Source organism: Podarcis bocagei (assembly GCF_964188305.1).
Source record: "Podarcis bocagei genome assembly, chromosome: 6".
Classification (NCBI taxonomy): Eukaryota; Metazoa; Chordata; class Lepidosauria; order Squamata; family Lacertidae; genus Podarcis; species Podarcis bocagei.
The window spans coordinates 17,797,748-17,813,452 of record NC_138130.1 but is presented as its reverse complement, the minus strand read 5'-3'; the positions used below and the strand labels follow the sequence as shown (position 1 = coordinate 17,813,452).

Genomic DNA, 15,705 nt, shown 5'->3' with positions numbered 1-15,705 from the left:
GCTCATGCTCGCTAATGAGCACATATAATATCCTGTGGCACTAAAGTATGCTCCATTAAATTGCTTAAACAATGAAGAGTTTAGTGAAGATGTTTCAAGGCATCCTTTTTATCTCATGCTCTGAAGCATTCTTTTCATCTTGGGCAATTTGGGATTTGCTGTTAGGTTTTCAAGCTTGTTTAGAAGAGGAGCCTTGCAAATAAGACAGTCAAAGTGAATTGCCCTTGAAAACAATTTTCCAGTAAATGCGTACATAAATTAAGGCGTGATTTATGTTTGTGGTTCCAGGAAGAAAAAAAACAGTGGTTGCACGCATAACAATCGAAATGGCCACAGATTATGAAACACAAAAAGCCAAGTAAGATATTTGTCATGATGGTGCTTTGTATGAAAAAAATCAAGCAGGCAACAGTAGCATATATTATAGAGATGTCACATAGCGGAACTATTTGTATTTCAAATAGCATATTTAATTCACTATGCCAGCTCAGAAGAGAATTTAGTCTTATGCCAGAGACATTGTTTTGGGGAGTACCAATCTGAGGTGCTTCAAGCATGTATTGAAAAATATTACCTGGATACACATCCCATAAACCTGCACATTAGGTGTTTCCCTGTTGTGGTCACTGCTGGGTATGTATGTTGCCAGACATGGGTGACACTGTGGTCTAAACCACTAAGCCTCTTGGGCTTGACAATCAAAAGGTCAGCGGTTCGAATACCAGCGACAGAGTGAGCTCCTGTTGCTCTGTCCCAGCTCCTGCCAACCTAGCAGTTCAAAAGCACACCAGTGCAAATAGATAAATAGGCACCACTGTAGCAGAAAGATAAATAGCGTTTCTGTGCACTCTGGTTTCCATCACTGTGTTCCTTTGTGCCAGAAGCAGTTTAGTCATGCTGGCCACATGACCTGAAAAACTGTCTGTGGACAAACGGCGGCTCCCTCAGCCTGAAAGTGAGATGAGTGCCACAACCCCATAGTCACCTTTGACTGGACTGTTAACCATCCAGTCGTTCTTTACCTTTTAGTGTGTTGCCACCACAATCATGGCATTTTTAAGATTGTGCAGAGGCTCCAATGGAGGGGTCAGCAACCTTTTTCAGCCATGGGCCAGTCCTCCATCCCTCAGACCATGTGGTGGGTTGGACTATATTTTGGGGAAAATAATAATGAACGAATAACCCAGAGATGCATTTCAAATAAAAGGACACATTCTCATCATGTAAAAACACCAGGCAGGCCCCACAGTTTCCCTTTGGAATTTGGCCTTACTTGTGACCTAAATGGGAATCAAAGGAAAAGTTATATCATGAAACTTTATCCCAGTTCTGCAATGGCATAATGAAGTCCCACAGTTTGCAATTTCTCTGTGTTCCTCCCTGCCCAACTGGGAGAGGGAAAATATGAAACTGTGGATGAAATCTCTTAGTAAATATTAGCATCTGAGCTTCATCGTACTTCTATGGTAGTTAATCAACAATTTCCCCATGTGAGCAGTGCTGCTTTTATATACTTAGATTTAGATATATAGAGTATGGGTTTTACTCCTGCAATTCAGCTGCTAACCACCCCCACCCCCGCAACACACACACAAAGGAGAGGGGGAAAACTAATATCCTCTGCAAAATGTAAATTGAACTATTATATAATATGCCATTAAAAAAAACCCTTAATTATACCTATTAATCTAATGACTCTGCCTAATAAAAACTTTTGTATTTCCAATAATGTAGGCTTGTATATATCGTGTCAAAAACATATAGGAAGGTGTCATACATTGGCTACAAATAAGTGATAGATACAGTAGTGCCCCGCAAGACGAATGCCTCGCAAGACAAAAAACTCGCTAGACGAAAGGTTTTTTCGTCCGCGATTTGCCTCGCAAGACGAATTCCCCTATGGGCTTGCTTCGCAAAACGAAAACGTCTCGCGACTTTGTTTCCTTTGTGCAAAAACCGTTAAAACCAAGGGTGCTTAGCTTGAGCAGCTGCAGTTGCGACTTGGCTTCGAGGAGCAACTGTTAGCATGTGGTTTGGTAGCCTTTTATCAGACTTTGCTCACTTTTGAAGATTTTCCAAAACTTTTCCAGAACTTTTCCAGAACTTCTCTTTCAACCATTTGGTAAGTTAAACTGTTATAACTTTTTTGGGGGGTTTTGGATTTTGGGTTGGGGTGTTTGGGATTCAAGGACTTGGTGTTGGGAAGGGGTTTGCGATAATCTGGGGGCTTGTGGGCCTTTTTGGGGAATTTTTATGATTTTCTGTGACCATTGGGCCAGGTTGTTTATTTTTGAAAATTTTTCTGAGTTTGAATTTCTGAGTGCTGGCTGGCTAGGGGAACAGTGGGGGAGGTTTCTGCAGAAATCTGGGGGCTTGTGGGCCTTTTTTGGGAATTTTTATGATTTTCTGTGACCACTAGCATGGCTGTTTATTTTTGAAAATTTTTCTGAGTTTGAATTTCTGAGTGCTGGCTGGCTAGGGGAACAGTGGGGGAGGTTTCTGCAGAAATCTGGGGGCTTGTGGGGGTGTTTTGGAATTTTTATGATTTTCTGTGACCACTAGGCATGGCTGTTTTTTTTGAAATTTTTTTTTCCTGAGTTTGAATTTCTGAGTGCTGGCTGGCTGGGGGAACAGTGGGGGAGGTTTCTGCAGAAATCTGGGGGCTTGTGGGGGTGTTTTGGAATTTTTATGATTTTCTGTGACCACTAGGCATGGCTGTTTTTTTTGGAAATTTTTTTTCCTGAGTTTGAATTTCTGAGTGCTGGCTGGCTGGGGGAACAGTGGGGGAGGTTTCTGCAGAAATCTGGGGGCTTGTGGGGGTGTTTTGGGAATTTTTATGATTTTCTGTGACCATTGGGCCAGGTTGTTTTTTTTTTTTGAAAATTTTTCTGAGTTTGAATTTCTGAGTGCTGGCCATGTTGTTATTTTTTGAAATTTTTTTTTTGTCTGGGTGGGGAAGCAGTTGGGGAGGGGTTTGCAGCAGTAGGGGAGGGGCTGGGGGAGCAGTTGGGGAGGGGTTTGCAATTTCTGTGTTGTGGGTGGGTTGGTGTGTGTCTGTGGGAGCAGTTGAGGTTTTTGAAGACATTGGTGATTTTTGAAGCTTTTCCTAAACTTTTTTTGCAGCCATTTGAGGTTCCTGAGGACTTCGGTGGTTGATTGTTGAAGCTTTTCCAGAACTTATCTTTCATCCATTTGGTAAGCTAAACTTTTAAAACTTTTTTGGGGGTTTTGGGATTTTGGATTTGGGGTTGGGGTGCTTGGGATTCAAGGCCTTGGTTCTGGGTTTTAATTTCTGTGTGGTGGGTGGCTGGGTGCTTTTGTGTTTTTTGGGTTTGAAGCACATCACTGATTTTTTTTTCCTGTTTCTTAGTTTACGAAGGTAGGACCTGTGCTGCCATGGGACCCAAGAAGACTGCTGCTGCGGTGGCCGGCGAGAGGAAGAAGGAGAAGGTGACGCTGGAAATGAAGAAGGACATCATCCGGAAGCACGACGGCGGAATGCGTGTGACGGACATCGCCAGGGAGTACGGCAGGAACCCATCGACCATCGGGACCATCCTGAAGATGAGGGAGAAGATCATGGCGACTGATGCAGCCAAGGGAGTCACCAGGATCATGAAGAACCGCCCAGCTGTCCTGGAGGAGGTCGAGAAGTTGCTGCTCATCTGGATAGAAGAGAAGCAGCGTGCAGGGGACACAGTGTCTGAGGCCGTCATTTGTGAGAAGGCCAAGGCCTTGCACGCTGACCTCATCCGGGAACAGCCAGGAACCTCAGCCGAGCCAGAAGTCTTCAAGGCTAGCAGAGGTTGGTTTGACCGGTTCAAGACAAGATCTGGCATCCACAGCGTGGTCAGGCATGGAGAGGCTGCCAGTTCTGATGTTCCTGCGGCTGAAGAGTTTGCAGCGGAGTTCCTGGAGCTTGTGAAGACGGAGGGCTACGTTCCGCAGCAGGTCTTCAACTGCGACGAGACCGGGCTGTTTTGGAAGAGGATGCCCAAAAGGACTTTCATCACTCAGGAGGAGTCCAGGCTGCCTTGCCACAAGCCCATGAAGGACCGTCTGACCCTGCTCTTCTGTGCCAACGCAAGCGGCGACCTGAAGATCAAGCCCCTGCTGGTGTACCACTCGGAGAACCCACGGGCCTTCAAGAGACACAAGATCGACAAGGAGCGGCTGAGTGTCATGTGGCGATCCAACAGCAAGGCTTGGGTCACACGTGTGCTGTTTGTGGACTGGGTCAATCTTGCTTTTGGCCCTGCTGTCAAGCAGTACCTGCTGGACAACGACCTGCCGCTGAAGGCTTTGCTTCTGATGGACAATGCTCCTGCCCATCCTAAAGGCCTTGAGGTGGACTTGTTGGAGGAGTTCAGCTTCATCAACATCATGTTCCTGCCGCCTAACACCACGCCACTGCTCCAGCCGATGGATCAGCAGGTCATCGCCAATTTCAAAAAACTCTACACCAAGGAGCTTTTCAGGCGATGCTTCGAGGTGACTGACTGCACCACCATCACCCTGCGGGAATTCTGGAAGGACCACTTCGACATCGTCACCTGCTTGAAGATGGTCAACACGGCTTGGAAAGGGATCAGCCAGAGAAATTTGAATTGTGCTTGGCGCAGCCTGTGGCCGGACTGTGTGGCACCAAGTGACTCTGATGCACCAGAGTCAACAGTGGTGCAGGACATTGTTGCCTTGGGGAGGACCATGGGCCTGGAGGTCACGGAGGAGGACGTCTGCGAGCTGGTGGAGGGGCACGACGACGAGCTGACCACCGTGGAGCTGGTCGAACTGCAGGCAGAGGCTGCGCAGGAGCAGGCCTCACTGGAAGAGGAGGAAGCAACTGAGGAACGGCTGTCCTCCGAAAGACTGAGGGACATTTGCCAGAGGTGGAAGGAGGTGCAGACTTTTGCAGATCTACACCACCATGAGAAACACGTGGCACATGACGCTGGGAACTTTTATGATACGAGGGTCATGTCGTATTTCAGGGAGCTGCTGAAAAGGCGGATAAAGCAGCAGACTATGGACAGGTTCTTGACCAAGAAGCAAAGAGTGGAAGAGGAGCCTTCTTCGAGTGGTCCCCCAGAGTCTTAGAAAATGTACTGTGCACTTTGTTGATTTTTAAATGTTTTTCTGTCATGTTTATAAAGTTAATTTATTTTCCCTTCAATTTTTGAACTGCTCTTTACAGTATGTGTGACTTTAAAGAGCAGTTAATAAACTGTTGTTGTACCAAATTTGGCTTTGTTTGGACTTTTTTTGACCATAGGAACGCATTAATTGATTTTCAATGCATTCCTATGGGAAACCGTGCTTCGCAAGACGAAAAATTTGCTAGACGACAAAAATTGCGGAACGAATTAATTTCGTCTTGCGGGGCACCACTGTATTGGTTTCTCGGTTCATGGAAGAGCCCACTCACATTATAAAGGGCTTTAAAAAAAAAAAAAAGGTAAAGGACCCCTGACAGTTAAGTCCAGTCATGAATGACTCTGGGGTTGTGGCGCTCATCTCGCTTTACTGGCCAAAGGAACTGGCATTTGTCCACAGAGAGTTTTTCCAGGTCATGTGGCCAGCGTGACTAAGCCGCTTCTGGAGAAACCGGAGCAGTGCACGGAAATGCCACTTACCTTCCCGCTGGAGGGGTACCTATTTATCTACTTGCATTTTGACGTGCTTTCAAACTGCTAGGTTGGCAGGAGCTGGGACTGAGCAACGGGAGCTCACCCCACCATGGGGATTTGAACCGCCGACCTTCCAATCGGCAAGCCCTAGGCTCAGTGGTTTAGACCACAGCACCACCTGCATCCCATTATAAAGAGCTTACAACCCACCTACTCTCAGCGGCCAGAAGCATCATAGCCAGACATTGGGAAGACCTGTCAGGAGTGGACATGGACCAGTAGTACCAAATCGTATGGGAAACAGCCTTACTAGAAAATCTAATGAACAGACTGAAACTGATACAGGGACAAACAGAAGAGGATGCCTTCACCCCGTTATGGCTCCCCTTTATCACATACTGTGGCGTTCGTACGGAGCCCCCAGTCGTCTCACAGACTATTGACCCGTACACCACTAATCCGCTGCCACCAACCAGGTCCTCTCCGGTAAATCACTCTTAGTCTCAGTCAGGTTCTTAAGTTAACAAAGAAGAGTGTAGTTTATTGCAGACACAAATAAACTTTAACTGCATGCCAAACGTTGTTACTCTTTACCTACTTAGTCTTATTTTTATACTGTCTCTAACTCTTCTACCTCCCCTTGTAGGAGGTGAGAACAGGTGACCCCACCTAGGCCTGAAGTCACCCCCACCAAAGCAGGATCAAGGCTTCTCAAAGCTTTTCAAAATCATTTTCTCAGCAGCTAAGCATCAGAAACATTCCGCTCTGCTGTAACAAAGGTAGAGAACAGTCCATTGTTTCTCAGGCCTTTCTCATGCCTTCTGGCCTTGCTAAAGAACCACATTGCAACTTACTTTCTGTCCGGGAACCATGCCAGAACAAGAGATTGAAACATATCTGAACACTCTGAAACCCCTTTCCTGGGAAGGGTGCCAAGAGTCCAATAGTCCCAAGACAGCTTTCTGTTCATGCTTAGAGGAACTCATGGGCAGGACTCCTGAGGGAGGAGAAAGGAGGGAACTGGAAAGGGGTATATATGCTTGTGCACATGATTGTGAACTCGTGCATGCTTTTGTGAGTTATCACACTTGCTCCTTCTACCAGTTCATGGATGGTAGAAATAAAAGCCTTTTCTCCGAAACTATTCCTTGAGTGTCTGTTGACTCCCACTTCCCTTTCCCGGGCGCAATATTTTTCCCACCCGAGGGCAAAGCCTCATAAGGCTACACCCTCACACAAGAACCAACTGCACTAACCGTTTCCCTATTTCCAACTGTCTGCCAACTGCTTTCCCAACTGCCTTTTCCCAACCAACCAACCAACTAACCAACTATACCTCGGGCTAAGCCCTTTTATAAACAGGTAGGCTCCGCCTCTGGCTTTTCCATTGGTCTACCTATTAACTTTTTGTCTCCCCCTTTACAGACATTTTAACGCCACACATACACAGCCCAACAAGACAAGAAGAAGAACTCATTGACAGCATACAAATCGATAGGGCTTACATGACACAACAGTTCCTCTCCCCTTCACAAATACAGACCAATCTCACTGCAGCCAACTACAGACAACCAACCACACACTGGGCCCACTAACAAGGAAATAAGCGAAAAGAAAAGAGAACCTACCCAGTTGACGCTCACATAAAACCCCACACGTACACTACATAAAATTATATAAGTTTCACCACCCTACCGCTCCTCTCCCCCGACATTATACTATATACAACACAAATGTCTCATATCAAATGTTCTGATCTGTAGAAAAGACTTTACAATCTGAAAAAGGGACAATGCACGTGCTTTTGTAAACCAAGAAAATCTTTAATAAAAAAATATTTAGGGGAAAAACAACAGCAACATTGGTGACATTGCTTCTGAGTGGTTCAGGAACTCAACAAAAGAGAATAATAATAATAATAATAATAATAATAATAATAATAATAATAATAATAATAATAATAATAATTATTTATTATTTATACCCCGCCCATCTGGCTGGGCCTCCCCAGCCACTCTGGGCGGCTTCCATAGAAAACAGAAATACAGTAAAATATCACACGTTAAAAACTTCCCTGAACAGGGCTGCCTTAAGATGTCTTCTGAATGTCAGGTAGTTGTTTATCGCTTTGACATCTGCTGGAAGGGCGTTCCACAGGGCGGGCGCCACTACCGAGAAGGCCCTCTGCCTGGTTCCCTGTAGCTTTGCTTCTCGCAATGAGGGAACTGCCAGAAGGCCCTCGGCGCTGGACCTCAGCGTCCGGGCAGAACGATGGGGGTGGAGACGCTCCTTCAGGTATACTGGACCGAGGCCGTTTATCAATGAGCAGTCTCGGGTAAGTATTCAGCTGAATTACCAGACAGATGTGAGAATCTCAGTAATAAGCAGAGGCAGGAAATCAGTGGTCAAAGGAAAGAAAGGTTGGAACAAAGGAAGGGACCATGATCACATTTCAAAGTCTGCTGAATAAATGGCAAACCAATCTTTGCTAGTATCAACATTCCATGAACATAGGCCACATCCCACAAATGATGACATTTGTTAGACATGACAACTTCCTTTAAAAATCTATAATGCATATAATAATAATAACCTAATAATCTTGCCTTTCTTAATTGCCTATAAATTACAGGACTAAATCGGGTATCATTGCAATGAAACTCTTAAGTAGGTCATAAGAATTCAAAGTAAGCTAGATATTGTCCCGTTTCAATAGATCCTTGCTTGGAATACAGATTAGATAAATTAAATAGATTCAGTAGAGTATTTATGGAAGAAACAGAGCACAAAACGGCAACATACTTTCACAGCAAGGATTCAATTAAATGGGATGTATCCATTGTCATAATATGAGAGGTTCAAGAAGTTAGTAAAATTTGATAGGGGTAGATAATATTTCTTTTTTTGCAGCTGCTAAAGAATGAACTGAATCATTGCTTAAATGATTTTGCTAGGGATGAATGAACATCTGATAGTATGATTGAGATATGGTTAAGCTCTTGACGGCACCTGGTTTGAACACTTGCAAAAGGCTCAGAGGTGCACATGATGGCTCTGCCACTTCTGCTTCCCCCAACCCTGAAGACCAAAAATTTGCATTTGGGGAAAATGGCAGAAGAAGACATCTCTTTTTTCTGCTGCAGATGGGACCTAGGAGTCATCCAGACATATTTAGGTGGCAGAAATTACACAGCTGTCACCATTTTCCTGATAGGAATTCTGAGGCTACTTGCCCCAACCTTGATGGCAAAAGATAACACAGCAGGTTTTTGCTGACACCACTGCCTTTGCCTTTGCCTGATCCAAAGGTAAGTTATTGACCTAGGGATGGCAGCAGCAGGGGAAGTCCACAGTCAAGGAAACAGGGCTATCCTCATCCTGAACTTGCTTTAATGATTGCCCCCGTTGTAACGTTTGTACAACATCCAAAGATGCCACAAGAAAACAAGAAAAACCATGATAAAGGTCCATATGAAACTCACAAACTGGTACAGCTCATCTTTTAAACAGAATATGTACCGGGGCCCTTTATGACATCAAGATCTTACACACAAAGTTTCTGTTTGTCACATTTGTCCAATTAAATGACAGCTCTTCTTCTTCTTCTTCTTCTTCTTCTTCTTCTTCTTCTTCTTCTTCTTCTTCTTCTTCTTCCTCCTCCTCCTCCTCCTCCTCCTCCTCCTCCTCTTCTTCCCCCACACATCAGCCATTCTGGGTGGCTCCCAACAGAAACACGACAAAATATCAAATATTAAAAACTTCCCAAAACAGGGCAGCCTTCAGATGTCTTCTAAAGGTCAGACAGTTGTTTATTTCCTTGACATCTGATGGGAAGGCATTCCACAGGGCAGGTGCCACTACCGAGAAGGCCCTTTGCCTGGTTCCCTGTAACCTCACTTCTCATAGTGTGGGAACCACCAGAAGGCCCTCAGAACTGGACCTCATTGTCTGGGCTGAACAATGGGGGTGGAGACGCTCCTTCAGGTATACTGGGCTTAAACTGTTCAGGGCTTTTAAGGTCAGCACCTTAAACTATCAAACAATAGTTACTTTTATTGCTTTTCTGAGTTTGCAATCAAATTGATTAGAAACAGGAATGTAATCTTGCCAAAGGGAAATGGAAATATCTTCATGTCTAAGCGCAAAGCCAGTGCAAGGAGCTACTAGGCTGGGAAGGTTTTAGTTTTCATTTATTTTCTAAGTGACAAATGAAGAGCCTGATATGTGGATGGGTAACAATTATAAATTAAGGCTCCTTAAATGTCTGTTCAATGTATCTTCTTCCTTAGTACCCCCCCCATTATTGGCAGTCAGGAATCAATGAGGCTATTAGGAAGGCTATAATAAGTAGAATTTAAGATGCAAAGGTATTGATTCCCACAAATCCCAGATTGCAACACCTTTATGTTAAACAACACACTTTTATTAAACAGTGCTGCTGAATGCCTTGCAATCACGATTGGGATTAGAAATACCAGGAGCTGTACCATCAGAATAGATAACCTGTTCAGAAACTCTAGGTTTCATCCGGATACCCTTAGCTGGGCTTGGAACCCAGGGAGAAATCCTCTACACAATAAGCTGTCATAAACGTGTCCTCCATTGTGGAGAGCACGATGCTCACCCTGTTGTGGGGCGGGACCGTTTGGATAGCCATAACACCCTATTGGTTGCTCCTCAGTTGTTGGGCAGAAATTTGGCCCGTTGGGTTGTCGATTGGCTACTGAGGGGCTATTTACGCTGCTGCACGTCGCTAGGAGCTTTCTCTTTCCTGCGACATGCATCAGATCACCCGCCCTCCTGCCCTATATTTAGGGCTGTTCTTTGGCCTTGCTATGCCTGTCTAGGGGTCGTCTGTTTTGGAGCAGGGGCCCGGCAGGAATTTTGCCATTTGGCTGATTGGCTCTTGCCATTTTGTTTTTGCCTACCGTGTAGCAAATTGTCATAACTTTGTAAAGTTGATGGTTAGGCATTGGTTCGATGTTTTTCAGAGAGCCAGCGTGGTGTAGTGGTTAAGAGCGGTAGACTCGTAATCTGGGGAACCGGGTTCGCGTCCCCGCTCCTCCACATGCAGCTGCTGGGTGACCTTGGGCTAGTCACACTTCTCTGAAGTCTCTCAGCCTCACTCACCTCACAGAGTGTTTGTTGTGGGGGAGGAAGGGAAAGGAGAATGTTAGCCGCTTTGAGACTCCTTTGGATAGTGATAAAGCGGGATATCAAATCCAAACTCTTTCAGAGGGGAAGTGGTTAGCTGTGCCTGCCCCTCCATTGCTGCTGCTAAGGAATTCCCTTAAAGAAATCCAGGGACTTGCCTTGCTTTTGTCCAATCCCCTTTCAAGGGTTAGGGCCACACCAGAGTCCCTGGGAACATTTGGGGTGAACTGGAGCCTGCACTCAACTCCGTGCTCCCCTAGCATGTTTTCCCTTACTGACCTCTGGTGGAGTCCAGTTGTTAGTCCTGTCTTGCCATGGTGAAGGGCCAGGTAGTCTGGAACCATGCCTAAGCAATCACTCACATGCTGTAATTCAATAAAGTTGAAACCAAATTATTGCCTAAAACCTTAAACTAAAATTCTGTTTCTATTGTGTGTTTATTTTGGGGGTGGTTTTGGGGGGTCTTCACATGCAAAGCAAGCTGGTGTGAATTAAAACAGCATAGAGCTACAGCGGGTCCAAACTCCATTCAGTAGTGGAGCTACTGCTGCTGAGCCAGCCTAGAACCAGCAGCGGGAAAACAACTCAGCGAAAGCCTGGCAGAGGGGAAATTGAAGTGTTCAGTATCGTCACCTTTTTTGCCAACTTATGCTGGGTTGCCAGGTCATGTGACAAAGTTGAATGGGTGTAGGAATCAGCATAATTCCCTCCCCTCTGGTCCCTCCCCTGCCACGCCACTGGAACACCCCTTTAATCAAGTGTTACATTGGCTGAAGATCCACTGGCGAGCTGTGATTGGAGAGATACATTGGCATATCTCTCCCTGAGCCACGGATGAAGGGCATCCTGGCTGCACCAAAAATCTCCCATCTCAAGCAGCTGGATACTAACCCACTCAGCCTGACAGAACTTGCTATATGATCGCTCCCCTGGTCTACTGAGCTTCTATGAGATTTTAAATGCAGCCAGGACAGGAATCATTTGCTGCTGATGGTGCAATCATGGAGATTGTTACTGTGGAACATAGCGTGTTCTCCATCACGGAGAGCAATTGTTGCAGTTGGGGATTCCAAGACACCTTGCTGTTTCTGGGCAGATGGTTTGGCCAACTCGTAAGCAGGGGCGGGCTGTTACTGGGGAAAATTAGATGTTACCATTTAGTGATTGACAGCCCTATTTGTTAAATACAAGGCACGCAGCAACAGACGTCCTCTTTCGCTGCGTGCTTCGGATCACCCGCCCTCCCTTCCCTAATGTTAGGCTGTTTGCTTGACCTTGCTATTGCCTGTCATGGGGTGGTCTGCTTTGGAGCAGGGGCCCGGTAGGAATTTCGCCATTTGGCTTATTAGTGTGTGCCACTTGGTTTTCGCCTACCGCGTAGCAAATCGTCATGACTTGTAAGGTTTGCGGTTAGGCATTGGTCTGGAATTGGTTCCTGGAGGGGTATGGATTTGGCTGTGCCTGCCTCCCAAAATGCTGCTGCTGGTTGAGGGGTATGGATTCGGCTGTGCCTGCCCCTCCAAAATGCTGCTGTTGCTGAAGGGTTTTACCATTAAAGGAACCCAGGGGCTCCCCCATGCTTTTGTCTGAAACCCCCTGGCAAGGGGCTAGGACCACGCAAGCCCCTGGGAGCATGCTGGGGAGAAGTGAGGCATGGTTCCCAGTCCCGGCTCTTTCCCCAGGTGACATACCCTTCCTGACTTCGCGGGGGGTGCGAATGTCAGAACTGTCCCCGTGCAGGGGCAGTTAGTGCTACCAATGCCTAAGCAACCACTCACATTGCTGTATTTGAATAAAGTTGTGGCCAAAATTATGCCAAAAACCTTAAACAAAAATTGTCATTGTGTTTTTATTTGGGGTGTCTTGGGGACCTCGACGTGCAAGTGTTACATTGGCTTAAGTTCCACTGGCGAGCTGTGATGGGAGAGATACATTGGCATATCTCTTGCTGAGCCAAGGATGAAGGGAATCCTGGCTGCACCAAAAATCTCCCATCTCAAGCAGCTGGATACTAACCCACTCAGCCTAACAGAACTTGCTATATGATCGCTCCCCTGGTCTACTGAGCTTATATGAGATTTTAAATGCAGTCAGGGCAGGAATCATTTGCTGCTGATGGTGCAGTCATGGAGATTGTTACTGTGGAACATCTGCTGTAAACCTGGCAAGTAATGGGATGGAAAGCCTTGGTCCACTCTGACTTAACTATTGTAATCCAAAAGAAGATAAGAGACTATGGCTAGAGGTTATGATCGAGTCTTGCTGAGAAATAAATGGAAACATATTGATCACACATCCCGTGTTCTTTTCTTTTTTTAAAATCAATCTGTCATTCAAAATACAAATATGCTCATTTGTCAAGCAGAATTACAGTGAACAAAATAATCTAAACTGTATTAGTATGTCTCGGAGAAAGGATTCTGTACATTTTATTACACAGATATTGGCTGCATCCAGAACCCACTACCTCAGATTTTCCAAACCATGGTTTGGAAGGATGCTGTATAATGTATACTGAGCTGTATACACACGTGTTCTCTTCTCTCTGCACACTTCTCACTTTAGAACACCTCATGGGCTTTGAACTATCCCTCTGAACTATGATTCAAAATCCTAGAGGGATCCTGCCTCCATCCAAATTTTGATGTCTCACTTTTGTTTTTTATTTGGGTTTTTATATTTATACTTGGGCATATATGGAAAGACAGCTTATATCAATAAATACAAATCTAAAAATAAATGACATGAAAAATTTTCTCTAATTTTCAGCCGGAGAAGCCAAATGATCTCTTTTTTTGGTACTTTCTTGTCCTTAGACTCCTTGAACAAACATTTTTTGTGTCCATTCCTTGAATCAGGTGCATATAGAAACTTGTTCTATATCTCAAATTGTTGCCTTAAATCAATGGTTTTCAACCAGTGTGCCGTGGCACCATGGAGTGCCTCGGATAATAGTCCGGGATGCCGCGGGCAACACTGGTCTCTTTCCCTCTTTCCTTCCCTCCCTTCCTATGCCCTTTCATCTCTGCCTTCCAAAGGTTAGCACAGCTGTTTGTTGCAGCAACCCTGGCTATAAGCGCTGCAGGCGAATTTTGCCTCTGGTTTGGGGTGGAGTGACGCGCAGCGTAAATTAGTAACACAGAGTCTTCTTCAGTAAAAGAATAAAAGCTTTACTGAGTTAGAACTTCTTTGCTAATAAACAGCATAGTGAACAAAAGATTTAAACTAGCTTCAGAGGATACACAAGTGTATAGGCTTTGCTTCTGAGTCAGGCTCCATACACACACTGACTCCACCCTGACTCATGGCTCCACAGCTCACAAGCTCCAAACCTAGAGGCTCCAAACTGTCTGACCGACTCTGCCTGCAAACAGATACATTTATACAGAGAATAAGCCATCCTCAAGATGAGTCACAGTGATTCAGCATACAGAGTGAATGTGCAGCTTTACAGCATTTCCCAACATTTCCAGACTGCTTTACTGCGTCCTTTACTGCTTCTGCTCTCAAAAAGCTTTGTCACATGACATGGAGTGGGGGCAGCTTAAAGGCCAGGGATGGCAGCACCAGCTGCCTGGAGGATTCCCAAGGAGAGGGAAGAGGCGAGGAGGCTGAGGGAAACTAGGGTCGCCATATGTCCTCTGTTTCCAAGGCACCTCCCCTTTTTCATCATGAGAGTTGTCATAGAGCACTGTCGTTATAAGTTGAAGTCAGCAAATGTGTCCTTTTTCTTCTTTTTTTTGCTCTTCAAAATATGGTAGCCCCGAGGAACAAGGGAGAGTGTTCAAAAAAGGGTGAGAGGCTGCCAGCTCTGCAGGCAAGGGGTGACATAACTGGGCTACTGAGTTCCACAGGGGTGTCGCAGAAAGAATGTAGTTGGTTAAGGGAGCTGTGGACTCCAAAAGGTTGAAAACTGCCATAAATGATGAACTGACCTCCTAGCAGGGCTTCTTTTCAGCCACAACCCACCAGAACTCAGTTCTGGCACCTCTCAGGTGGGCGCCATTGCCATTCTAAAAGATCAAGGGAAGTGTTCGTGGTGCATTCCAGCACCTCTTTTTCTAGAAAAATACACTGCCTATTACCCTCCCAACCAGGGGCCGGGTGGCGCTGTGAGTTAAACCACAGAGCCTAGGACTTGCCAATCAGAAGGTCAGCGGTTCGAATCCCCATGACGGGGTGAGCTCCCGTTGTTCAGTCCCAGCTCCTGCCAACCTAGCAGTTTGAAAGCACAAAGTGCAAGTAGATAAATAGGTACCGCTCTAGTGGGAAGGTAAACTGTGTTTCCGTGCACTGCTCTGGTTCGCCAGAAGTGGCTTAGTCATGCTGGCCACATGACCCGGAAGCTGTCTGCGGACAAACGCTGGCTCCCTTGGCCAATAAAGGGAGATGAGCGCCGCAACCCCAGAGTTGGTCACGACTGGACCTAATGGTCAGGGGTCCCTTTACCTTTACCTATTACCCTCCCAAGGCTGGAGGGCTTAGTTGCTACCACATAATGTATTTCCCCCATATGTCTTGTTTTTATAAATAAACATTACAATCGGTTCATTCAGCTTCTTGCAGAATCTGGTCACGAGCGAGTTTTGTTTCTTGGAAACACTTTATAAAGATAAATGTGACAAATGTGTTGCTGGCCTAGTCCTCTTTCTTCTTCCAACTTCTCACTCCATTTGCAAATTCATGCAAACTTACTGTAAATGTTTCCCTTTTGTTTTTGCCTAGGACTGTGAGTGGAAATCAGATTGTCTCCTCCTACTTCCATGTTGTTTTCAAACGATGCATAAAGTTTTAAAAAAAGTCCTCACCCTCAACAAACAAACATAAGTGAAGGGAAAATAAGGAAGCAGCACTTAAATCACAAAGGAACATTTAATATATAAATTCAAAAGGTGATATCCAACTGGGTCACACTCAGAGTAGA

At 45.5% G+C, this 15,705-nt stretch overlaps 1 protein-coding gene across 1 annotated transcript; it reads left to right on the top strand.

Annotated features, from left to right (window-relative positions):
• Positions 1–3,137: 3,137 nt before the first annotated feature.
• LOC308588536 (tigger transposable element-derived protein 1-like) lies at positions 3,138–5,909 on the top strand (the record flags this gene model as incomplete). The annotated part of the gene is made up of 3 exons (XM_081196947.1): positions 3,138–3,195; positions 3,371–4,889; positions 5,855–5,909. The coding sequence occupies exons 2-3, from the start codon at positions 3,397–3,399 to the stop codon at positions 5,907–5,909; spliced, it is 1,548 nt and encodes a 515-aa protein (XP_081053073.1). The 5' UTR covers positions 3,138–3,195; positions 3,371–3,396.
• Between the last annotated feature and the right edge of the window lie 9,796 nt (positions 5,910–15,705).